Source organism: Podarcis tiliguerta, assembly GCF_965153285.1.
Source record: "Podarcis tiliguerta genome assembly, chromosome: Z".
Lineage (NCBI taxonomy): Eukaryota > Metazoa > Chordata > Lepidosauria > Squamata > Lacertidae > Podarcis > Podarcis tiliguerta.
Window position 1 is genome coordinate 13,073,799 of NC_139553.1, and position 25,521 is coordinate 13,099,319.

The 25,521-nt window shown below is 49.2% G+C and overlaps 2 protein-coding genes across 2 annotated transcripts in view; both read right to left on the reverse strand.

Moving 5' to 3' along the window:
• Positions 1-25,521, reverse strand: part of LOC310669447 (FK506-binding protein 15-like) — a 124,490-nt gene that overhangs the window by 97,820 nt on the left and 1,149 nt on the right. Inside the window, exon 2 of the mRNA XM_083423483.1 lies at positions 22,251-22,360. Within this exon, the coding sequence (XP_083279609.1) occupies positions 22,251-22,360 (110 nt within the window). The remainder of the gene's footprint in view (positions 1-22,250; positions 22,361-25,521) is intronic.
• LOC310669544 (FK506-binding protein 15-like) lies at positions 881-18,439 on the reverse strand. The gene is made up of 16 exons (XM_083423836.1): positions 18,099-18,439; positions 13,677-13,751; positions 13,029-13,127; positions 12,600-12,749; positions 11,763-11,831; positions 10,899-11,042; positions 10,607-10,749; positions 10,388-10,436; positions 7,844-7,925; positions 7,120-7,205; positions 6,244-6,334; positions 5,223-5,332; positions 4,137-4,244; positions 2,979-3,073; positions 2,339-2,441; positions 881-1,525 (listed from the first exon to the last, which is right to left on the reverse strand). Exons 3-16 carry the CDS (start codon positions 13,068-13,070, stop codon positions 1,472-1,474), a joined length of 1,326 nt encoding a protein of 441 aa, XP_083279962.1. The 5' UTR covers positions 13,071-13,127; positions 13,677-13,751; positions 18,099-18,439; the 3' UTR covers positions 881-1,471.

Here is a 25,521-nt window from a genome sequence, read left to right on the forward strand (position 1 = left end):
AGCCATGCCTGACTGCAGTGGCATGATAATGCTGTATAGTGTGGATGGGGCCTCCGTGTAACTTTAAAGACATATCACATGTTTCTTCTCACTCTTACACTGCTCTGCTCTTGCATGCAGAGCAAGGAAGGTGCAGAATATGCACAAACACATTTTCTATTATGTTAATGTTACTTATTGTTTGTAAGCTGGAGATTCATTTCAACAAAAAGCAGCATAGAAATACAGTGGTGCCCCGCAAGACGAATGCCTCGCAAGACAGAAAACCCGCTAGACGAAAGGGTTTTCCGTTTTGGAGGTGCTTCGCAAAACGAATTTGCTATGGGCTTGCTTCGCAAGACGAAAATGTCTTGCGAGTTCCTGCGGGGTTTCCCCCCCCCCCTTTTCCCAAGCCACTAAGCCGCTTATCAGCTGATCCGCTAAGCCCGCTAAGCCACTAATAGCGCTAATCCGCTAAGCCGCTAATGGTCTTGCTTCGCAAGACGAAAAAAACCGCAAGACGAAGAGACTCGCGGAACGGATTCTTTTCGTCTTGCGAGGCACCACTGTACAATCAATCAAGTTTGTAGAGATCAGAAGCTTGCCTTTTTAAAAAAGATGGAATTAAAGTCAAGAGTTTGGAGATTGTGTGTCTGAGTTTTTAACAGCTACACTGCAGGAGGCCCTAAGGAGCAGGACCTCCAGAGGTTGCTGGACTCCAACGGCCATCATCCCTGGCTACGCTTGCTGGGGCTCATGAGAAGTGAAGGCCAGTAATACTTGGAGGGCCACAGGCTCCCTACCAGCAAGCTAAAGAATTTCCTAGGATGATAAAACTACCCTGCACATGCTTGGATCGTGCTCTTCTGCCGTTTCAGCGCCTCCTCTCAGCTTCCCTTACCTGCCAGCTGTGCACGGAGTCGGCTGACCTGGGCTTTCTGTCTCTCTGACTCTGTCAGGGCTTCATTCAGTTGGGAATGAAGATTCATCTCCTGCTTCTGATGATGGGCCAGCTCCAGCTGGAGCTGGGAGATCTGCGCCGTGGCTTCCGCTAGCTTCTTGCTGATTCTGACCTGCAACACAAAGGAGCAGAAGAGACAGGATAACATATGGGAAAGGAGAGCCACAAGACCTTTCCTGGGAGGATGCAAGAGCTGTGCTTTTGGAGGCTCCCAAATGCTAAGAATGAGTCTCCCAGGAAACACCCTGCAGAACTGGTCTACTGGCAAGGCTATGAGGAGCAGGGGGAGGCAGAAGCCTTGGGCTTTTTAGTTAGTTCAGGAGAAAGCATGCACGACAAAGGTGCATAAAATGGAGAGCAGAAAAGATTTCCCCAGAAAATTCAGGACAGACAAAAGAAAGGACATCTTCACACAGCAGAGCTCTCTCCCAAAAGATGGAATGAAGGCCAAACAGTTAGATGGCTTTAGCAATGGAGCAGGAAAAGCTATCCACAGCCCGCAGCCACAAGGGCTAGGGTCTCCCTCCACCATTAGAGACAGCATGCTGTTCCTGGGAATTGCAAGTGATCCAGTGGCGGCATGTGCTAGAGAGAAAAGCGGCGACAAGGAGAGGAGAGTTAACACCACCAGAAGCAAGAACAGCAAGAGGGGAGAAAGTTTTATCAAATAAGCAATGGCATTCTGGCATGCTTATTCTGTGCTCCAAGGGCTGATTATTTCACTCAAAATCCCAGCAGCCTCAGGGTAAGATGCATGGAAGATCCCTTAATGGCAGGGTTTGCACGCTGATGCCCAAGCAAGAACAGGCCACAGCAAACCTGGACTTGCATGCTATCCTCTCATGCGCCCAGGAACCCTGACACTTATGCCTAGCCATGGTTTGCTGTGTTGCCTGGGACAACGAGCTGCAGCTAACATCAACTATGGGTAATATCAAACACACCAACTTCAAATGTTTGTTTCTATAAGCTAACTTCAGAAACTAATTCTACTTAACATTAATGGCTGTTCTCAGTCCAGACATCAGAGGAAGCAGCAGTTACCTAGAAGTGGAAACTCTCACACCCTTCTTCTTGGCTGCATAGGAGGAAGTGAGGGGGACGTTCACTGTGCTTGCTCACACCATGCCAACCTGAGGTGCTTTTCAAAGGATTACCTGAAGCTTATGAATCTTTTACCTGTATGTGCATGTATACCTAGCCAATCGTTTGTTCTATTTTGTTCTATTTTGTTGCTGCTCAGAAACGTAACTTATTTCTGGCCTGCAAGCAAAGGGGAATAGTGACCTGCACTAGCGATTGTGAACTCAAGGACGGGATCCTGGGATAGCACTTGCCCTCCCCACAGTCTCAGTCACTTGGCCTTCCTGTTGTGGCTGTCACACTGCCAGGGCTTACCTTCTCCTGTTCAGCATGTAGGACCCTTGCCTGGGTGTGCTTCATGGTCCTCTGCAGTGAGCTGTTGCTCTGATCAAATATCAGGTTGCCCTGCTCCACATAGCTGGGGGAAGAATTGTTTTTTGCACACGTGAATGTTTGCATGATTTGATACTTTCCACCCTCTCATGTAAAAATAAATAAATCAAGGCAGTATCATATGTAGATCTCACTTTTCAAAAGCCACCCTAGGAGAGCTTCTATCCTTTATATCAGAATCCTAATAGTTCTGTTCCATCTTTCCTCCAAGGAGCTCAAATACTGGTATATAGTTTTCCTCCCTTTTTTATCTTCACAACAACCCTGTGAGGTAGCTTAGGCTGAGAGAGAGTGACTGGCCCAAGGTCACCTTCATGGCAGAGTGGGGATAGGAACCCTGGTCTCCCAGATCTTACTCTGACAGACCCTCTTAACTGGAACCCCACCCTGGCTATATTCCTGTATTCCTCTATTTGTCCATCCAGCCCAGTACTGTCCACTTTGACTGACAGGAGCCTTGAGGTGCCTGGGGATTGAGCCAGGCCACCTGAGCTTTAGGCTTCAGCCACAAATACCAGCTGTTTCTCATAGAGCATTAAAAGTGAGCAAGAGTCTCCCTCACCGTTGGTTGCGGTCAATCAGTTCACCAATCTTCTTGTTCTGCTCCTCAATGCGGCTGCTCTTCTCAACGATCTCCTCTTTCAACCTCTCATTTTCCTGTGGCACAAAGAGCAAAACGGAATGCGTCAGAGCCAGTCCTGGTCTCTACAACTCTCACAATCTCCAGCCACAATCTCTTCCCCAACCTCTCTCGGGGACCCAGATTTGAAGAGAGAAATCTTTGTGGTCTTCCGCCATGGTCATGGACAGAACATGGGCAGTTTGGAGCTGCTCCCCTTTTGCAAGCCTCCTAGGTAAACGTTATTTAGTAAGCAAATTGCGAGACAGCTGTACTGCATGAAGCCATGGAAGCAAGATACATGGTAAAAGCAAAATACAACACAGAAATCCAAGCTCTGAGAATGAATAAAATCAGTTTCACAAACTCTGATACAATAAGCCCATCTATTCTACTCAACTTTAAAAAACAACACCATTTCAGCAGGTATAAAACTTGATCTTCATAAGTGACATCTCAGGATGGAAAGCCCTCCAAAGCAAGCATGCTTTCAAGAGGCATCTGAACAGCATCACACTAGGCCCTGGTCTGATTTCTGGATGTCTGGAGCTGCAATACTAAAAGCCCAATTGCTAGTGCAGCCTTAGAGGAACTGGAACAGAGGAAGCTCCCTTAGCTCAAGCCAGATAGTTGCGTGTATCTAGCTCAGTGCAGCCTACAACAGGGGCAAAGAACCTCTGCCAGTCCAAAGGCTGCCTTGCCTCTGGATCAACTGTCCAGGTGTGGGCGGGGCTAGGGACAAAAGTGGGTGGAGCAACAGATGTGGCTATAATACAGGAGACAAGAAGTCTCTACACCGATTGCTCCACATCCAGGCTAGCAACAAAGACACTTCCAGCTGGCCAAAAGAACTCAAGGAAGGTGCAGAGCAGGAACAGGGAAGGACAGGGCAGCATCTGTGCCCAAGGCTCCCCACTGACTGGCAGCGTCTCCTCCAGGGTGCAGGGTCTCTCTCAGCCCTGCCAGGAGACACCATTGGGGACTGTACCCAGGACCTGTTGCCTGCGAATCACAAGCTCTGCCACTTAGCTGTGACCCTTCACCTGAAGGTAAAAGCAAGGTGTTCTAGTCTTCATGCTCTCAAGTAGACAGGATCTTTACCTGCAGGATACGCTGGATGTTACTCATGATCATAGAGGTTTCCATGGTAACAGAAGAGATGCCTGGCAGCAAACCGGGGCCAGAGTTTTGCTTCCGTAGTTCCTCCAGCTGCAAGGGGTGTGGGGAGAGAAAGGAAAAACAAAAAGGAGATGCAGCTTGAAGCATCAGCACACGGGAGAGAAGAAGCCAGATCAGGCCTGGGCCCTTTGAGCTGCTCACTTGTTTGCCAAGGAGAGAAACTGCTGGGAGCACAGGAACCTGGCTCGGTATCAGACCACTGGGTCCATCTAGCTCAGTGCTGTCAACACTGGCGGGCAGCATCTCCCTGGGTTTTCGGACTGGGGAGTTGCCCAGTCCTACCTAGAGACATTAGGGAGCTAACATGGAACCTTCTGCATGCAAAGGTGCTCCACCACCTAGCTGAAGCAACTTCCCTAGTCCCAAACCTCCCCCCCCATCAGAGATTAAAAAGACAATTCACAAGCCTACTATAAAAGCAGCTAGATACAGTTCTCCAACACTATGAAACAGAAGCAAAACCTGAAGGTAGATTGATTTATTATTTCAGAAAATGTATATACTGCCTGATATATGTATTATACAATGAACATAAAACCCCAAAGTTGTTTAAAAGCCATAAAACAGTTGAACAACAATCAATATCAGGCAGGCACCTTCACTGTACAGGCAACTCCCCATCTGTGGGCGCACCACTTTTGGCCCTGCAGGGGTGCGGGGCAGGCTGACATGCACAGTGCCTCAGAACGCAAACCCCGTGTAAATGGGGAACTGCCTGTACCCTTTTTGGCACATGCTTCTTTAGATCTCTAGAATGCTGATAGGTTTCTAGTTTATCGCTGGTTTTAATTTTTTGAATATTTTAATCGTTTTTACTAATAATTCTATTGTTTTATTCTTTTTGTAAAGTGCTTTGAGTTTTTTTATGAAATAAAATAATCAACAATACAAAACCAACACCTCAGGGGAGGGAGCTTTTCAGCCCACTGGAAAAGCCTGTTGCAAGAAAAACACCTTCCTAGCAAGGCAGTTCTTAAGCAGCTTCCTATCCTGAAAGTTCTGTATTACCTTGACTGACAGCTGGTCCATCTTCTCAGCCACCTTCCCAACGGCCAGGCAGATCTCTGTGTTCTGCTGCTGGGTGTCTGTCAGCAGGAATGAACCAAGGTCTCCTGCTGCTGTGAGAGGAAAGAAAACTTTGCAAGGTTGTGTTTGTTATTGTTGTTTCAAAATGAGACAGCCAGCGGAAGCAAATGCAGTGGTACCTTGGGTTCAGGTTACAGACTCCGCTAACCCAGAAATAGTACCTCGGGTTAAGAACTTTGCTTCAGGATGAGAACAGAAATTGTGCAGCAGCAGCGTGACAGCAGCGGGAGGCCCCATTAGCTAAAGTGGTGTTTCAGGTTAAGAACCAGCTTCAGGTTAAGAACGGACCTCCAGAACGAATTAAGTACTTAACCCGAGGTACCACTGTAGAAGTGGACAGGGTGGGAACAGAGGGGTCACACCAATAAGAAAGGGCAGGGAGAAAAGAACACAGTTCTTGAGCATCTTAACAAGCAGCCGTGAATCTTCGAGGGTGGGGGACTTTTAGGCAACTTAGCTGCCTATTCCCAGCTTTTAAACGGCTGGAATAAGGCAAAAGGAAATGCTTCTTCACACAGTGCAGACTTCGGGAGGCAGAGATGGCCACCAACTTGGATGGCTTTAAAAGAGGATTGGACAAATTCACGGAGGAGGAGAAGGCTATTGATGGCAACTAGCCATGATGTCCATGTCCCGACTTCACAATTGGGGGCAATAAATGCTTCTGAATACCAGCTGCTGAAAAGCACAGGAAGGGAGAGGTGCTCAGATCCTGCTTGTGGGTTTCCCACAGGCATCTGGTTGGCCATTGTAAGAAGAAAATGCTGGACTACATGGGTCACTGGCCTGATCCAGTAGCCTGTGATGCTCTGAACGGGGGAATTTCTAACTTTCACTGAGACTTTTGGGTTGTCAACAATGTTAATAAAGGGGTTTGCTTTTTTAAAAAAGTTAATGTTTGAAAGCAGCTCCCAAAGCTACATAGTGCAGAGTTTGAACATACCTTGGAAAGGAGCTGGGCACAACCCAACAGGCTGGAGCTGGGAAACTGCGGCACTCACTTGTGGGTAAGCATATGGCATCCCTGCATAAGGCTGAGAACACAGGTGGGGGAGGGAAAGGAGAGTCAGGTGACTTGTCACACTGACCAAACAGACGGCAAAAAGGTCCCCCATTAAAACAGCAGGATTGCTTAAGCCTGCTCTCAAGGGCTAGATGACCCAAAGGCCAAGGACTGCAAGGGATCCTCTCCTGCAAAAGGCAATGATGGACAACCATTTGGACAGCTTTAAAAGAGGATTGGGCAGATCCATGGGGCTACTGGCCTCGACAGCTAATGGCTGGAAGAAGGAATGCTTCTGAATGCCAGTTGCTGGAAACTGAGGGAGGAGAAAGAGCTCTTGCACTCAGGCACTGATTGTGCACTTTGCACTGGGGCATCCAGGTAGCCACTGAGAACAGGTGCCCCCAGGTGAACAGGATGCTGGGTGAGATAGGCCGTTGGCCTGATCCAGCAGAGGTTCTTCTTACATTCTTCTAAAGATCATCCAATATATAGAAGATCCCCGCTGGATTTGGTGGAAACTACTTCTGCCGAGGTAACAAACTGCTTCCCTCCAACCCAAGGCTATTAATACTGCCAGTTCTTAATCTAGCGCTTTTGGGATTTGCACCGAAGGGCTATTACCTTCATGGTTATGCTTCACCCTCCCTATTTTGCAAATGAAGACCTGATACTGACAGAAAAGGATGAGGAAACTTAGTCTAGCCTGCTAGTCACATGCCCCTGTCTTGAGCAAACCAGGGAACAGAGCATAATGTTGTGGCTCACTTGGCAGCCTATGAAAGAACCTTTCTCTGCCTACAAAAGACTCCTTACCTGACAGTATTGAGGGGTTCCTGGAAGGAGTGGGTGTGGCTGGGGGGCAGCAGGCACCTGGAGCCACGAGATAACTGGATGAGGAACTAGGAAGAAAGCAGAGGCATCAGCGTTGTCCATCTCAATACAAGCAGACAATCATCATCATCATCATCAACAACAACATCAAAATGTTTGTCTCTATTTCCACCCAAAGGAGCCCAGAGGAGTAAGCAGACAAACAGATCAATTCAAGCATCTAAACACAATGCCAGTGACAGATGCAGACTCTGCTCAAGCTGATCTACAGCAAATGAAGGACGCTGCTCCCCCATCCCCACACATCCAGATTTCCTCCGCTTTCCATGCACAATCATCATGCTGGCTTCTGGGTTGTGTCCAACTAAACTCTACTGAGTAGAGCCACTGCACTCAAGAAGAACCCTGCCAGATTTGGCCAGTCGCCCATCTAGTGTGGCACCCTCTTCTCACAGTGGCCAACCAGGTGCCCCCCATGGGAAGCCTGCAAACAGCACCTGAGCACAAGAGCCCCCTCCCCTCCTGCGGTTTCCAGCCACTGGCATTCAGAAACATTCTTTCCTCCAGCCGTGGGGGGAGGGAGGGCGTAGCCACAGTGCCGGTGGCCATTGACAGCCCTCTCCTCCATGAACTTGCCTAACCCTCTTTTGAAGCCACCCTAGTTGGTGACCATCACCAAGGCACAACAAGGGAACACACTTTTTACCTTGCATTGCCCACTGAGGAGGGGCCATTGGACAATAGTCGTTCGGACAGAAGGTTGAAAATTCTTGAATGGCATGCGGCTCCTGAAGAAGACAATGCACAATTAACCCTCCTGGGAAGTGGAAAGGGACCCTGGAGGCTTCAAATCCCACATTAACGAGAGAGAGGCATGCCAGAACATTTGTAGCTATGGGGTTTTTTTTAATACGTTGTAAGCCGCTTTGAGCATTGTTTTAACTTGGGAAAGGCGACATACAAATAAAATGATTGATGATCCTTACAAGGCTTTCCCTCAAATTAAGATTCAGACCCAAAACCAGTTTGGGGTGAATACTAGATCTAGGGAGGGCAAGACTCTCAGTTTCATGCAAAAGGCCCCAGGTAGGCATTCCCGGTAGGCAGGGAATGCCCCCTGTCTGTAACCCTGTAGAACCAGGTAGGTTTGTAATTAAGTAAAAAAAGGGCCCTCCCCTCCTTCACTGCCAGTCAGTGTAGACAGTAGGGAGCTAGGTGGATGAGCAGTCTCACTTGGTATAAGGCATGCTATGTTCGTCAACCGTCATCCTGCCAACCTACCTGAATTTCAGCAACAGCCAACACACACAAACCCCACTGAAAAAAAGCTGAGAATTGAAGCTAACACACCTCTACATCCTTGTCAGCTGAGTCCTGCTGGGGTGCAAATGTGCTGGAGGGGACAGGTAGCATAGGCTGACCCATCTTCGCCATACGGGAAATCAGTTTCACTTTTGTTACATCAGGATTCTTTCGAGGGAAAGAGAAAGGGAAGAGAAATTGGTGTTATAATTGGCCATCCAGGCTTTTCAGAAACGTAGGTATTGTTTGTCAGAATATGACATCAGGCTATAAAACAGGGAGGGTGATTGAGGGGACCTTCCATCTAGATGTTGTCGGTTACAACTGCCCAAGCCAAAGTGACCTCATTGCCCAGCTAAGGAAAATAAAAGTGGTTTACAAGCTCATACAACAGCTTATATTGCATTTAGATTTCCAATCTTCCTGCATTAGATATCTTCATGGTTTCTTTAAAAAAGAGAGAGATTCCTCTTCCCATATCATGGGATGCATCCAGTAAAACAACCTCTCATATCCTTTCAAAGCTTAACAGTGGGATTTCAAAATGGTGGTGAGGGCTGTCACATGCCCTGGGCAGGATTAAGCCAAGGGGACCAGATCCCCTAAGAGAAAGCAGCTGGTTTGTCCTTCCCCCCTCCCCACTGTGGCTTCCTTTGTGTGCCTGACAATGCATGTCAGATGCTCAGTACTTAGGCCTTAGTTGAGGGCATATCAACCAGCTGAAAATGATGGCAGAGCTGAGATAAATTCAACAGAGTAAATAATTTTTGATGGTGTAAAAATGGAAAACTGATTTGAATGGTTTACTAAAATATGCAGGAATGTATAATATATAAAATGAACCATGGAAGGAGAAGAAGGGAAGTGACTGGATATTTTACAGTTTGTAAAATGTTTATTCTGAAATGTAAAATAGAAAACTTAATAAAATTAGAGAAAAGGGCACAGCAACCTTCACCAACCTGGGGCCCTATAGGTGTAATGGACTACAACTCCCATCAGCCCCCAGCCAGCATGCCCTCTGATAGGAAACGGGAATGAAGTACACAGATAATCAACTAAGATGTTGTCAACATGAACACCCATGGGGGGGGGGTCCTCATGAACATTTCCTTGCTACATTTTCACTCTAAAACTATTAATGAAAGAACTTTAAAACTGCATTTTTTTAAAAAAAACCAACACTTAGAAACCCATCTTAGAAGTCTATACAAGCACAATATCAAATGTTAATTACTTGTAGTTACTGATGATAGGCTTTTCCTGTGACACACCGTATTTTTCCGTGTATAAGACTAGGCTTTTTCTCTTAAAAATAATGTCAAAAATTAGGGGGGATCTTATACACGGATACAGTGGTGCCTCGCAAGACGAAAAGAATCCTTTCCGCGAGTCTCTTCGTCTTGCGGTTTTTTCGTCTTGCGAAGCAAGCCCATTAGCGGATTAGCGCTATTAGCGCTATTAGCAGTTTAAGGGCTATTAACGGCTATTAAAGGCTTAAGGGATTAGCGGATTAGCTGCTAAAAGGCTATTAGCATCTTAGCGCTTTAGAAAAAGGGGTTGGGGAGCGAAAAAAACCCTCAAGAATTGCAAGACATTTTCGTCTTGCGAAGCAAGCCCATAGAGAAATTTGTCTTGCGAAGCACCTCTGAAAACGGAAAACCCTTTCGTCTTGCGGGTTTTCCGTCTTCCGAGGCATTCGTCTTGCGGGGCACCACTGTACATTTCCCCCAATTTTCTTAAATCTAAGTCCCAAAAAATAGGGGGCGTCTTATAGAGCGAAAAATACAGTACCTTTATTATGTGGGAGCTTTTGAGTTTCTCAAAAAATGCTCACCAATAAGGATCCCTCTCTCTATGAGAGGACCAAGTTACTTCTCATTGCTTTGGTCTCATTCATCAGGAACTATACAATCAATAGGCAGATTTGGCTCCAATGGGGACTTACCGCTCGCTGTTTGCTAATAGAGCTTGATTTGGCACGCACAGCTGGCTCCCTGCAGTATGGAAGGAAGGGAGTTAACACATCTGAGCATAGTAGGAAGAGTCTATTAAGGGGTAGGATACTCAACTGGCCTTTGGGACTCTGTTTACTGCAGAGTTAGGATGCGACAGCTGGGAGAATGGAAGGCTTAAAAGCTAAGGGCACCCTCAATTTATTTCTCACCCTGGCTTTGGAGCGGGAGTAGGAGGAGTCAGCCATGCTGGGTCTGTAGCGGGGCTTTTTGATGGTGGCGCTGGTGAAGGTGTGAGGGAGTCCCTGGGGCCCAGGCTCTGTCCGGCGGAGTCAGCGCCCTTTGCAAACCTCACCTAAGGGAGCAAAAGAGGGGCATCATGGAGTCTGGTCAAGGCAACCACTGCCTCAATTTGTAGAACTTTATCCAGGCCGTAGACCAACCACCCAACAACCTTCCGAGGTTCTCTTGGTTGCTAACACATTGGGAGGAAGACACACTCACCCGTTTGACTTCCACCTCAAAGGCCAGGGTCGAGTCCGGAGGAATGCGTTCAGCTTCTGCCAAACGCCCATAAGCCAATGCTGGCGGGATGAGGAGGAACCGCCTGCCTCCTCTCTTCATGCCAATCATCCCATCTTCCAAGCCCTTCAAGTTCCAGAAACGGAGAACCAAGCAGAAAACAAGTTTGGGTGACCGCCTTCGCTAAGTGCCAGAACCACACAGCCTTCACCAACCTGACGTCGTCCAGATACCTTGGACTCCAACTCCAATCAGCAGGCGCTGGCTGGGGCTGAAGGGAGTTGGAGTCCACAGGATCTGTGTGTGTGTTTGTCAAGTTGGTAAAGGCTGGTTGAGAGCAGGGCACAGGAATACTGACAGTTCTCTTGAAGTCTTGAGGAAAGCAGCTTTAAGCAGGGATGAAAACCATTCCCTCTGGGGCAACCTTCTTGGTGGGGAGGAGCATGCCAGGAGTGGGCGGGGCTAGAGGGGAAAGTGGGAGGGGCAACAAATGTAATTTTTAGCTTTGTACAATAGGCTACTTTAGACACCCACTCACACTCCCCCCTCTGTCTCTCATCCAGGACAGCAAGAGGCAACATTGGAGGTCCAGGACTGTTTTGGTCCAGGCCACAGAGCAGGCTTGGCGAGGGGCATGGCCTGGGGTGAATCCTGAGGGCCAGTTTCAGACAAGCTGGGACAGCTACCTGCCTGCCGTTCTTGAGGAAGCCATTTGATCTGGGTTTGAGCTCAAAAAACATCACTGCTATTTAGCCTTCCACACAGCCCGGGCTGCTGAACTCTGCTTAGATGGGGAAGTGGAAGAAAGAATCCTTGCACTGCGGTGGGAAGATAGCGCCATCTTACCTTGATGACTTTGCCAGAGCCTAGCTTCAGACGGAGTAATTTCTCTTTATTTATATTTGAGTCGAAAACCTGTTCCAAAAGTGGAAGGTTGATGGGGTGAAATTACTTTTAACGCGGAAGGTAATAGGTTCACGTTCCGCTACTCCCACTGCTGAGCCAACAGCAATGAGTATCGAAGGACGGGGCACAGCTCAGGGACACAGCACCTGTTTTGCAGGCAGAAGGTTCCAGGTTCAACCCTGGCATCTCCAAGTAAGGTCAGGGAAAGGCTTTTGCTTGGAAGCCTGGAGAGCTACTGCCAGTCAATGTGGGCGATGCCAACCTAGACCGGTGGCCTGATGCAGTGCAAGGCAGCTTTCTATGTTGAATCCCCTACCTAGCGGTGCCTCCCATGTTGCAGATTGGGTAAAATGAGGTTGAGAAATAGGATCTACACCTTGGAGACAGGTGTAGCTTAGGGCCTAACAGCATGTGCTTCCCAGGAAGAATGTCCTGGGTTCCCTCCCCAGCATCCCCAGTTGAGAAAGGGCGGCAAGGCTGGGCAAGGCCCCACCTCTGGAGAGCAACCAATGCCATCCCCATGGAAAAGCACTGGCTAGAGCTCATTGGGGTTGGGGTCAAATGCACACTGAGCTGTGAAGCAAGCGGGGTGAGCCTCACCAAGTCCCTCTCGTGTTTCATTTCCTTGCAATGTTATTGAAAGGCAAAAGGATGGGGTTGTGGGAGAAAAGGGCTTTATGCAAGCTATAAACCAGGAGTGGGAAAGCTGTGGCCATGCAGTGCTGCTAGAGACTTCAACCCCCATCATCCCCAGACACCCCCTCTGCCAGGACTCACCTGCCCAAGACTACCGTTCTGGAACAGCCAGCCTGTAAAAGTGATCTCCAGGACATCTCCAGTCACCACACCTTGGCCGTCCCCGAGAACAAGATCCTGGCACAGCACTGAGCCAGGAGAACGGCTGCTGTTATACTTGGCAATGCACAGCTGCGAAGAAGAAGAACCAAGCCCGTTGTGTTATTAGCCTGCATTTTCATCTGCACCTATGCAATCTGGCCCAAGGCAGCACTGGCTGAAGACCCCAGGGGCCTGAAAAGGCCCCAACTGGCTACACCACCATTCCTTGCCCTCCCTGGATGCTTCTTAGTGGTTGGCAGAGAAAGCATCTGGTGACTGATGCAAGAGAGCTGACCTCCCGCGAACACTAGTTCAGTGTCTGCAGGACAGCCACCCCCCACCCCACAATGCAATGCATGCCTCTGGCACCTGCTTGCTGAAGTCCACAGCCGCCATTTCTGATTCAAACATGATGGACCAAATCTGCCTCTGATCATCATAAAATGTGCAGTAGTTGTTGGGATGCACCTGCAGAAAGAGAAAAGAGAAAGTGGAATTCTGAGCAGCAGACAGCCTCTGCTCAAAACAACTTTCTTAATGATGGGTCTTGCTAAAGACTTTGGGTTGTGTCCCAATGTTAGCCCTACTCAGAGCAGACCCATGAAAATTGATGGATATGATGAACTTTGGTGCATTAATTTCAGTGAGTCTACTCTGAGCACATACACAAACATCAACATATGTAGTGTGTCATGTTTAGAAATGGGAAAATGCTATAGGATTTCGGGGTGGAGGGCTACCCCAAGGGATGTTAACTACAGTAGGACAGAGGGCAGAATGTCATCTACTTTACTTTATCTCTAGGTAAGCGTTTTAACCATAGAGGGGCCCCTTGGATCTAACACTACTCAAATCTAATGGGTTGCAACAAGCAATAGCCCTACTGAAAGCAGATCCACTGAAATTTATTGACTACAGCTGAGACCTCGTATGCAATGTGCATTTCAAACCACCAAAGAATTCTGCTTAGCTTCAGCCTATCCCATGGTCCTTGCAGGTCTTAACGTCAAAGCTTACCGTGAATGCAAACCAGGCATGGATGCTGGCGGTCGCAATCTGCTGCAGCTGGCTGATATAAAGAAGCACTCTGTACTGGATTCCACAAGAGATGGAAGGACAGAAGAAAACAAGAGCAAAAGTGAGGAATCAAAAACTACGGGACTGGCTGTTTTCAAAAGCACCTGGAGCTGCTCTTATACCAGGTAGCATTTCCACAGCACCCCAACACACAAATGACACATTAACATACAAGGTGCCTGGCTTAATTACATGTGGAATGACTTCGTTACAATGGAGCAGGCATGGGGAGCCTTTGGTGCTGAGCTACAACACCCATTGGCTCTTGCCAGCATGGCCAGTGGAGAGGGATGATGGAAGCTGTCGTTCAGCGACATCTGGAGGACCAAAGGCTCCCTACACCTGGACTGTGGAGAAACCAAGGGGTGAGATCTGTCCTTTTCCGCCCAATCAGCTAAACGGGAATGACAGCCCAGTGTTTTATCCTGTCCCCACCACCCTCACCTGGAATAGGGGAGTGGGACAAGGCAATCATAACAGAGTCTTCCTGGAATAAATGCATATGTTTCCTGACATATTTTATCTGTTGGTTGTAAAACACCTGTGAATCCTTTCATAGCAAAGTGGGGCAGAACAAACCACTGAAGAGCTGGCTGACTGGGCTGAAAAGGACAGAGGCTGGAAAAACAATCCCTTTTCCAACATAAGCTGTTGAAACTGTAGAATAGTGGGTAGACACGGCAGACGACACAGCGATTTCTCCAAAGCAGCTCTTTATTTTGTAAGCTGGAACAGGACTGAACAGCAAACAGCTCAGCCGGCCTGCTTTTATAGGCAGCCGGCTGTCAACATTGTAGCAACAACAACCCAGGGGTTCCCGCCTAAAATAACTGACGTGGACCTGAGTGAAAACTATCTACAGTATCCCCCTGCTGGCCCAGGGTGAGAACTTCAGTACATAACACCCCTCCCCACCGAGATAAGGCATTAGTTACAATAGTAATGGTTTCCTTATATACAGCACTACATGTAATGGTTCAATTAGGCACAAAAGCATATTGGTTACATTTCCCATACTTAGACCAACAGTGATACATAGTCCTTTAAATAAGTTGGGCGCTTGGAAACTCTGCCAGACCGCTGGGGACTGGTAGCCAAGTCCGGGGGGCCACCCAATTCTTGCTGAGGCTGTGGTGCGACCCTAGGTGGCGTTGAAACCAAATCCCCTGGATTCGCTGCTGTGGGTGGAGCCTCCGCAAGTGGAGTGGTACGAGTGAGGTCCAGTGACTCCCACTACTGTGGCTGGCACCCAAGGAATGCCCCCACATAGTTCCGGGCAAAGACCTGGTTTCCTGGAACAAATGACCGTGGCGCGTTGCCACAGCCTGGGGGTTCAGCCACAGCAAAGTCCGGGTGCAGCCGGTCGAGCGGTGACCTGAGGCGGCGGCCCATAAGCAGTTCAGCAGGACTCCGCCCTGTGGCTGCATGAGGGGTGATGTGTTGCACAAACAAGTATTCGGCGACCCGCTCGTGCCAGTCTCCCCGGTCCAGGCGCGCCAGTGCCTCTTTTGCCGAGCGCACCATTCTCTCCGCTTGCCCGTTGCTGGATGGATGAAATGGTGCCGTTAGGGCATGGCGGATGCCCAGTCCCAAAAGATACCGCTCAAAAGAGCCTGACGTGAACTGCGGTCCGTTGTCGGAGACAAGGACATCAGGACACCCATGCATCGCAAAGAGGCCTCGCAGAACCCGGATGACGGCCTCAGTAGTGGTGGAGGGCATCAGAGCCACCTCCAGCCATTTGGAATAGGCGTCTACCACTACCATAAAGGTCCGGGCGTGAAAGGGGCCAGCCAGATCGATGTGCACCCTCGACCAGGGTGTCTTTGGCGTCTCCCAGGTGTGTCCCTTAGCTGCCGGTGGTGCAGGCCTTGATTCTTGGCACGCTTTACAGGCGGACACCCAGGCAGATATGGCATCGTCCATGTAAGACCACCAGACGTAACACCGAGCCAACGCCTTCATTTTGACAATTCCCGGGTGGCCAACGTGCAGAGCCTCCAGGACGCGTTGACGGAGTCTTTGGGGAATCACGAAGCGGTCTCCCCACAGCAGACAGCCGCGATGAGCCGAGAGTTCATGTTGTCTGGTTGCGAAGGGCTGGAACCTCAATGCAAAAGGCCCTTGTGGCCACCCCCTCCACACCCAGTTGAGCACACGGCTGATGTTACGATCCTGGGCAGATGCGGAGGCCACAGTGGCAGCCGATACAGGCGCTTCCAGAAGATCCTCAATCAGGAGGAGCGATGAAGCTGGTGCTGGGTCTTCCAGAAACGCTGGAAGAGGGCAACGGCTGAGGGCGTCAGCATGGCCCATCGATTTCCCCGGGCGATGGACGAGCCGGTAGTGGTAGGCAGCCAGGAAAACAGTCCATCGCAGCATGCGCGGGGAGAGGACCGGTGGAGTTGGACGATCACCGGCGAGGAGGCCCAGGAGCGGCTTGTGGTCAGTGATATACCTGCCATAGAGGTATTCATGGAACCTCTTCACTCCAGCCACAAGTGCCAATGCTTCCTTGTTGAGCTGGCTGTAATTCCGTTCCGTCGGAGATAGTGTCCTGGAAAAGTAGGCGAGCGGTGCTTCCCTTCCGTCTGGAAAACGGTGACTAAGGACAGCGCCGATACTAAAAGGTGAGGCATCGCAGGCAAGGACCAGCGGCCTGGATTCACTGTACTGTACCAGCACACTGTCTGATGAAAGAAGAGCCTTGACCGCGTTGAAGGCCGCCATCTCCCGATGACCCCAGGACCAAGGCGTCTTTGTGCTGAGGAGTCGGTGAAGAGGCTCAGCCACCGTGGCTTTGTGGGCCAGGAACATGTTATAAAAGTTCAGCAGCCGCAGGAATGCCTGCAACTCCATCTTGTTTTTTGGGATGGGGGCCTGCTGGATAGCGTGGATCTTGGATGTGGTCTGGTGAAGGCCGGAGGCGTCGATAACTCTACCTGTGGAACGGCAATCTGGCACTTCTCCCTCTTTACCTTGAGCCCGGCCTCTTGGAACCTGGTCAGCACGGCACGGAGGCGCTCGAACAGCTGCTGGTGTGAGTCTGTGGACACCAAGACGTCATCAAAATATGGTACTACGCCCAGAAGCCATTGCAGGAGACGCTCCATAAGGCTTTGGAAGATGCCAGGAGCCACACTCACCCCGAACTGCAACCGGCAGCAACGGAATGCCCCTCGGTGGGTGACGATTGTCTGGGCTTCAGCAGTGGCATTATTGACAGGCAGTTGTTGATAGGCTTGGGCAAGGTCCAGCTTAGCGAAGACCTTACCCTCACCCAGGGAATGCAGCAGGTGTTGGACAACAAGACCCGGATAAGCGTGCTGCTGAAGTGCCTTGTTGATCGTACACTTGTAGTACACTCGCTTCCGTTCATTTGATACTACTGTCAGCTCGTTGGCTTGGAGGTAGCAATCGAACCAAGCGAGGTAGGAGTTCCATGATTCAGAGGCTGGCGCAAACAGCAGTAGAGGCACAAGTGAAGCGATGATTCCGATGCCGGTGTGAAGGGCGATGGATGGAACACAGTGCTCTAGCCAGAACAGTCAGCTCTGAATTGGTTCTGTCCAGTGATTTCGCTCAGTGATTTCGCTCTGTGATTCAGCTCAGTTCAGAGGATGGCCGCCTCTGGCTGTGCTCTGATGTCCACCAATCCCATCCTCGTCGCCAGTGTAGAATAGTGGGTAGACATGGCAGACGACACAGCGATTTCTCCAAAGCAGCTCTTACAGAAACCCCCTTCCTTTTTTGACTGTGGAGGGAACGTTTATTGGTTTTTCAAGCCACGACAAAGTTGCCGTCTCACCTCTCTCTATCCACTCCACACACAATACCCCCTAGGCCCTTCTTTTGTCAAGATGCTAGTCCACATGGTTCTATTTAAATAAGAGCACAGGGAGCTGCCTTGGACTGAATCAAACCACTGGTCTCTCTAGCTCAGGACTGCCTACTCTGACCGGCAGCACTGTCCCCAGCCCTACCCAGAGGAGCTAGCGATTGGATTTGGGAGCTTCTGTCTGCAAAGTGGATGCTGTGTTGCTGTGCGACAGCCCCTTCCCTGCTGCAAATGCTTTTTGTAGAGAAGTGAGGTCAGAATAAGAAAAATGGGAGCTATAACCCTTGTGAGCTGATGGGCAGAAAGAGACAGGAGCCAAAACAGCACCTTTGCTTTTTCCAGAGTAAGACACCATCAGGAAACCAGGATTCAAAGAAAGGGAAGCATTTCCTCAGCCCAACCTACATCAACCCGGTATCCTCCAGATGTTTAGAACCAACAGCAGCTCTAGCCCCAAACATCTGGAGGACAGCAGGTTGACAGAAGGCTAGGCTGCTTCAAGACACCACACCTCCTCCTCTTACCTCCTTGGTTGCATTGCTCCCCACTACAGCTGCTCCATACTTGCCATGTTTCACATATATCCCATTGGTACTGGAATGAGAAGAGAACACCTCTTAACTTCCCACAATTGTTGCCACCATGCCAACCCCATCAGTTATATTAAGCAGCTCTTTACAAAGTCTTCCCAGGGGTTGTTTGACTCCCATCAGCCCAGGCCATCTGGCCAGCGGTGAGGGGCAATGTGGGGGGCGGGCAGTAGCAGCCCAGCAACATTTTATCAGCCCACAAGCTCCCCATCCCAGGAGGTCTCTGTCATCATTTCAGTTCAGTGTTGGCTGGTGCCTCATTGGGGTGAATGCAGGGAGCCCAACTCTAGGTGGCACCAGAGCCAACGACAGGTACGGCCAGCTAAGTCTAGGGCTGTCCCCATCCTCCTCCTTGCTGTGTTCTACCATGGCAGCATGGAGGCTGAGGGGGGAGAGGAAGCTGACAGGCAATCCTCCCCTCTGGATCGGTTGGACGTAAGAAGGCAGGCAGGGGGAGCCAACTGAGGGCAGAATGAGGGGGTACCTTCCTACTGGACCTGCTTTCACTGGTATGGCATAAGGCAAGGAAATCAACAGCACATCGAGCCAGAGTCAATGATATCCACAGCCTGATTGGCTGGAAGTAAAACAACAACAGGCAGGTGGGGGCAGGCTGAGGTTGGGGACGCAATGCCCCATTCGGCCCAATTTACCCCCCCTGTTGCTCCACCTCCATTGTCCAGCCCAGACACTGAGGTCCAGCCCCGAGGCCCTTCTTGCAGTTTCCTCGCTGTGAGAAGTGAGGTTACAGGCAACCAGGCAGAGGGCCTTCTTGGTAGTGGCACCTGCCCTGTGGAACACCCTCCCAGCAGATGTCAAGGCAATAAGGCAATGAGCAACTATTTTACTTTTAAAAGACAACTGATGGCGGTCCTGTTTAGGGAAGTTTTTAATGTCTGATGCTGTACTGTTTTTAATATTTGGTTGGAAGCTGCCCAGAGTGGCTGGGGTATAAAAAATAAATTATTATTATTACTATTCAGCTGCAGCTCTTTCCAAACAAGCCAGGCAAGATGGAGAGATGATTGCAAAAGATGTGAGCACAGGACTTGGTTAGCAAGAACACCCTGCAGCTCATCCCCTCTACTGTAGTACTCACAACAAATATGCATGAACAACTGTAGCGAAGAAAACTGAATGCACTGCTGCAGTGGGCGCAGGAGCAGCAGCGGCTGCAGGAGCAGCTGCAGGAGGATGCTTCTGGGTAGAGAGACCTGCAGCTGGAGCAGCACATGAGAAGGGTAAGTGCTCTGTTGCAAACAGAACATTGCTTGCAAACATCAGGCCAAGTTAGCGCCCTTGTCTGAGCCAGTTGCTCAGATTAATGGAAAACAGGAAGTTGACTTTTCCCCCCTTTTAATTCTTTTATTTTGCTTTAAACAAATACAGATAAATATAAACAAGCAAAATTACAAAAGAAAAATTATTAATAACAATAATGGAAAAAGCTAAAAAACTACAAAAAATATCAAAGTACATGGCATAGAACATAAGCCATTATGGGGAAGAAGAAAAAAGAGGAAAGGAGGAGGAGGAGGGAAAAGAAAAAGGGGGGGGAAGGGGGGGAAATGAGCCAAAACACAAGTCCATTGTATGCTTCCGTCAAGATCACAACAGATCATTATTCTTATTAATTCTCTCTATCTGCATTCTATAGAATCCCTCATCTTGGTATCAGGGAACATTTCTCTATGTGGTATCATTCTAAACATAACCAGGTCTTTATTGATGTACCTTTATCCCCTAGATAATTATTTAAACATTCCCATTCTTCTTTCACCATCTTTTTAGGTTTATCTCTTATTGCATCTGTCAGCTTCACGAGCTCCAAGTACTCGCACAATTTGACTCCCCATTCATCTTTAGTGGGTGTATTTTTATCTTTCCGGTGTTTTGCCACTATAACCCTTGCTGCTGACATTGCATACATACCGTATTTTTCGCTCTATAGGACACACTTTTCCCCCTTCAAAAATGAAGGGGAAATGTGTGTGCGTCCTATGGAGCGAATACGCTATAGCCCCTTGACCCTCTCCCGGCTGGAGAGGGGACACGCGCCTATAGCAGGAGTCTCTTTAGCCGCGCACCACCTCTTCAGCCGGGAGAGCGCTTGCAGGGCTAAAGCAGCCCCCCACCCCGCGACCCTCTCCCGGCTGGAGAGGTGACGTGTGCCTATGGCAGGAGCCTCTATAGCCGCGCGTCACCTCTCCAGTCGGGAGAGCGCGCGGGGGGCTAAAGCAGCCCCTCGCGACCCTCTCCTGGCTGGAGAGGTGACACGCGGCTATGGCAGGAGCCTCTATAGCTGCGCGTCACCTCTCCAGTCGGGAGAGCGCGCGCGGGGCTAAAGCAGCCCCCCGCGACCCTCTCCCGGCTGGAGAGGTGACACGCGGCTATGGCAGGAGCCTCTATAGCTGCGCGACACCTCTCCAGTCGGGAGAGCACGCATGGGGCTAAAGCGGGCTTTTGCGAGAGGTGAGGGAATTCCCCCACCTCCCAGGAAAGCCAAGAGAAGCCGTGCAGCCCTTTTAAAGTGCGCGCGGCTTCTGACGGTTTTGCGGGAGGTGGGGGAATTCCCCCACCTCCCAGGAAAGCCAAGAGAAGCCGTGCAGCCCTTTTAAAGTGCACGCGGCTTCTGACGGTTTTGCGGGAGATGGGGGAATTCCCCCACTTCCCAGGAAAGCCAGGAGAAGCCGCGATCTCTTTAAAGGGATTGCGCGGCTTCTGCGGGCTTTTGGGAGAGGTGAGGGAATCCCCCCACCTCCCAGTAAAGCCAGGAAAGCCCTGCGCAGCGTCTCTCAGCAAGGAGAGGCTGCACGGGGCTAAATGGGAAGCCAAAACAGCGAGCGGGATCCATCCCGCTCTCTGCCTTGGCTTCCTCCATAGCTGCGCGCAACCCCTCCTGCAAGGAGAGGCTACACGGGGCTATGGATTCTTTTGCCCTGCGCAGCGTCTCCTGGCAAGGAGAGGTTGCGCTGGGCTAAAGAGGAAGCCAAAACAGCGAGCGGGATCCATCCTGCTCTCTGCCTTGGCTTCCTCCATAGCCGCGCGCAACCCCTCCGGCAGGGAGAGGTTGTGCACAGCCTGTACGCTGCTCTTTGGGGCTGGGGGGGAAAAATATTTTTTTTCTTGATTTCCCCCCCTAAAAACTGGGTGCACCCTATGGTCCGGTGCGCCATATGGTGCGAAAAATACGGTAAATAACCTGGATTTGTTTTTGGGAATATTATCTGAAACCATTCCTAGTAAAAAAAATTCTGGATTCTTGCTAAATGTAGTTTTTATCAATCTCTTTATCTCTTCATAACTCATATTCCAAAATCTTTATATCTCTAGACAGGACCACCACATATGGTAATATGTTCCTAACTGTTCTTTACATCTCCTGCACTTGTTATTATACGATTTATTAATTTTTGCTAGTTTTACGGGGGTCAAGTGCCGTCTATTGTACATTTTCATAAGATTTTCCCTTATAAGGAAGCAAGCCATGATTTTTTAGTCCATTATTCATTCCAAATACTGGGTTTGATCATATGTCCCAGGTCCCTCTCCCATTTTACTGTAATTTCTTTGATATCCTCCTCCTTTCTTTGCCAATTCAAAAATAGTTTGACGGCTTTTAGTTGATAATATTCCAGCCAGGTTATTTCTGTTTCAGTTCTCTTAGGTCCTTTATTTTCGGGTTGCTACTTATTTCCTCTACTAAATCCTTGTATATTAACCAATCACTATTCATATTTTTCCTATGAACTGTCATAGATTCCATTGGTGACAGCCACCATGGTGTTTTGGTCACTACTGATTTTTTACTACTCTCCCATACTTCATATAATGCCCTTCTCACAATATGATTTAAGAACAGGAAGTTGCCTTGGATGGCGTCAAACCACTGGGTCCATCTACCTCAGTGTGGTGAATACAGACCACCAGCACCTTTCTGGGGCCCCAGGTCAGGGGTCTCTCCCCAGCACTACTCAGGAGTTGACCAACCCAGTTGATTCTGTGGGGCTTCAGAACCAAAGGTTGGACTAGATGGTCCACAAGGGCTCGTCTTATGTTCCTAGGCATTGTGAACAGTTTACTTACCAGTAGCTAGTTGACCTTTTTTAGGCTGCTTGGGTGGCATGTATTGGAAGAGCACATTTCCAGATTCTGTAGCTGTCTGATCCTGTCCAAAGAGAGAGGCCAGCCTGGTCCTGGGCAGAGAGAAAAGTAACCATTCACTTCATTAACAGAGAGAGGCAAGCAGGTGGGAACAAGACATGTATCTGCAAGCACAAAGATGCTCCAGACCAGAGGGTAATGGATTCAAAAACTAGAATCCTGTCAGTGATTAGGATGCTGGCCACATGACCCGGAACCTGTACGCCGGCTCCCTCGGCCAATAAAGCGAGATGAGTGCCGCACCCCAGAGTCGGTCACGACTGGACCTAATGGTCAGGGGCCCCTTTACCTCTAGGAGTAGACACATTGTGGGTCTTCTCTAAGCAGAACTTAGTTGGAGACAATCTCTTCTTTTTCCTATCAAGTTTCTATAACCTCTCTTAAGAACAAAAGAAAAGCCTGCAGGATCTGGCCAAAGGCCCAGCGAGTCCAGCCTTCTGCTCTTACAGTAGCCAACAGAACCCAAGCACAAGAGGCCTCTCCCCTCCTGTGGCTTCCAGCAACAGTTATTCAGAAGCCCTGCTGCCACCAACCTGGTGAGCACAGCCACGGTGACTAAACATCGCTAGCCGCCTCCTCCCTGAATTTTTCTAATCCTCTTTTAAAGTCACCCAAGTTGGTGGCCATTCCTGCCTCCTGCGGGAGAGTTCTGTAGTTAAACTGTGCATGGTGTGAGAAAGTTCTTTCTTTTGCCTTCCCTGAAGGTCTTCCAACATTCAGCTTCATCGGATGTTCACAAGAGGGAGAGAAACTGTTCCCTATCCACTTTCTCCATGCCATGCCTAATTTGATAAACTTCTTTCATATTATCTCTTACTTGCTTTTTGTCTAAACTACAAAGTCCCTAAAACTGAAAAGGCCGTTGCCCAATTATTGCACCCAAGCTTTTATAGAACCTAGTACAGTGGTACCTTGGCTTTGGAACAGCTTAGTTCACAAACTAAGTGTTGGAACCCTAACACTTCAAACCCGGAAATGAGTGTTCAGGTTTTCAAACTTTTTTTGGCATCTGAATGTACTTCGTTGGGGGGGGTGCACTTTTGTTTTAAGTGCCACACTTCCGTTGCCTGCTTGCTTGCTGCCTGACCTTGGCTTCCCTTATTCAGCGCTGGCCGCGCCGGCCATTGGCGACACCCGAAAGCGGAGGAGGGGGTGGCTGATGCTGCAAGGACAGTGGTGGCAGAGGAACCCAGAGGGTGGCAGCGACAGCCCCTGCCTGTTCGGCACGGCCTTCCCTCAGTTGGTGCCGACAGTGAAATCTGGAAGCAGAGAAGGGTGTTGTTGATGATGTAGCGACTTCGCCTTCTCTGCTTTCGCTGCCACCGATTCAGGCCCAGAAGTGGCTGCCATGACAGGATGCTGGTGCCACTACTGCAGTAAGAGTTCTTCACACACCCAAGTGGCGGGGTGGGGGGGGGGAGGGATCCAGAAAGGCTGGCATGGGGGGAGGGAGAGAAGCCAACTGGCTCCTCAGAGAGATGACTTTTGCCTTCCTTTCCATCTCTCCCGCCCCCGCCACTGGAACTCTCCATCACACACCCCGTGCACTCATCCCTCCAATGGCAATGGGTAAATCACTGCCAGTTTTTAATACTGGGTAGCAGATAGCAGCCTGGTCTATTGCTTTTATTTTATGGATCAATAGTCTAATTAGATAGTCATTTTCATGCTAAATTGCTATTCTGGGAGTTGTTTTTAATTGTCTGGAACGGATTAATCCATTTTGCATTACTTTCTATAGGAAAGTACGCCTTGGTTTTGGAATGCTTTAGTTTTGGAACAGATGTCCAGAAGACACTGTAAACAAAACAAAAATTTAAAAGGTATCCATTACAGTGGTACCTCGGGTTAAGAACTTAATTTGTTGAAGAGGTCCATTCTTAACCTGAAACTGTTCTTAACCTGAAGCACCACTTTAGCTAATGTGGCCTCCTGCTGCCGCTGTGCCACCAGAGCACAATTTCTGTTCTCAATCTGAGGTACTGTTTCTGGGTTGGTGGAGTCTGTAACCTGAAGCATATGTAACCCGAGGTACTATTGTGTTGCAAAGATACAAGCGCTGCCCTTGCGGTTTACCTTTCTCCAGACAGGGAGATTCACTGCCAGGAAGGTGGGGAAAGGGAATAAACCTGGCTGAACACAAGTGGTTTTCCCTACAGACATTCAGAAGTATCTCATCTCAGGGTTGTTCTGGAAGCAGAAACTTACCCGTTACCACACATCCTAGCCCAGGTCCCTGCACTCCTGAGAGCTAGAAACTTGCAGATTAAAACAAACAAACAAACAAACAAACAACACACACATACTAAGGCCAAGTATCTTCAAACATTAAATCTCCAGCCTTAGACCCAAACTCCATGCTTTACTGAACAGCAAGCAAAAATATCCAAGGGGTGAAGCCCATTTTAAATGCCTGACAGCACCCCAAACAGCTAGAGAAAAACCACAAGTGGCAACATGCATGTTTGAGGGGCTCCCAAAAGAAGCGAGCGGAACAGATTGTGAGCTTGGCTTCCCCTTCTGGGGAGAGTGACATTCTGGGAAGACACAGATCAGGGGTCAGCAAACTTTTTGAGCAGGGGGGCAGTCCACTGTCCCTCAGACCTTGTGGGAGGCCGGACTATATTTTGAATATGGGGGGGGGGGCACCTGCAGTTCTCCATAAATTTCTCAACTCCAAAAACTACAACTCCCACTGGCTATATGTCACTCTGACCTTTGCTCACTGCCAGTGTTGCCAAAAGCAGCAGTGCATGCCCTTATTTTGAACACCTAAAATGTCACAGTGTAAAGGGCACTAGAAATCTTTCTTAGGGTTCCTTTTGTAAAAGGAATCTAAGACCCCAAAACACCTCCATTCAGTCCTGTTACTGGCACCCGCTTTAGGGCAGGAGTTAGAATGCCAAATTGTGACCTGGGAGATCAGGGTGCAGACCCCCACTTGGAGATGAAGCTCACTTTGTGACTCTCTCTCAGAAAGCTAGAATTAGGAAAAGGGAAAATATTTCACCACAGCACAGGCAACAGGCGTTTGTATGCAAATCACCCCTATGTACATTCAAGGGGAAGTTCAGTTGAATTCAGTGGAGTCTACTTCCCAGTAAGTCTTGCTTTTTAAGAATAATCCTCCTTTCCCCATTAACCCTTGGGCTGAACTTCCTAATTCCCAACCACTACTAAAACATAATGTATT

Bases quoted from the DNA above. Each gene is read 5' to 3' on its own strand.
- LOC310669544 (XM_083423836.1), bottom strand. From the start codon at position 13,070: ATGTTTGAATCAGAAATGGCGGCTGTGGACTTCAGCAAGCAG. The intron at 10,750-10,898 runs GTGAGTGTGTCT...TTGCTCCCTTAG, and splicing joins TTGAGGTGGAAGTCAAACGG to GTGAGGTTTGCAAAGGGCGC. The intron at 4,245-5,222 runs GTAATACAGAAC...CACCCCTTGCAG, and splicing joins TGGACCAGCTGTCAGTCAAG to CTGGAGGAACTACGGAAGCA.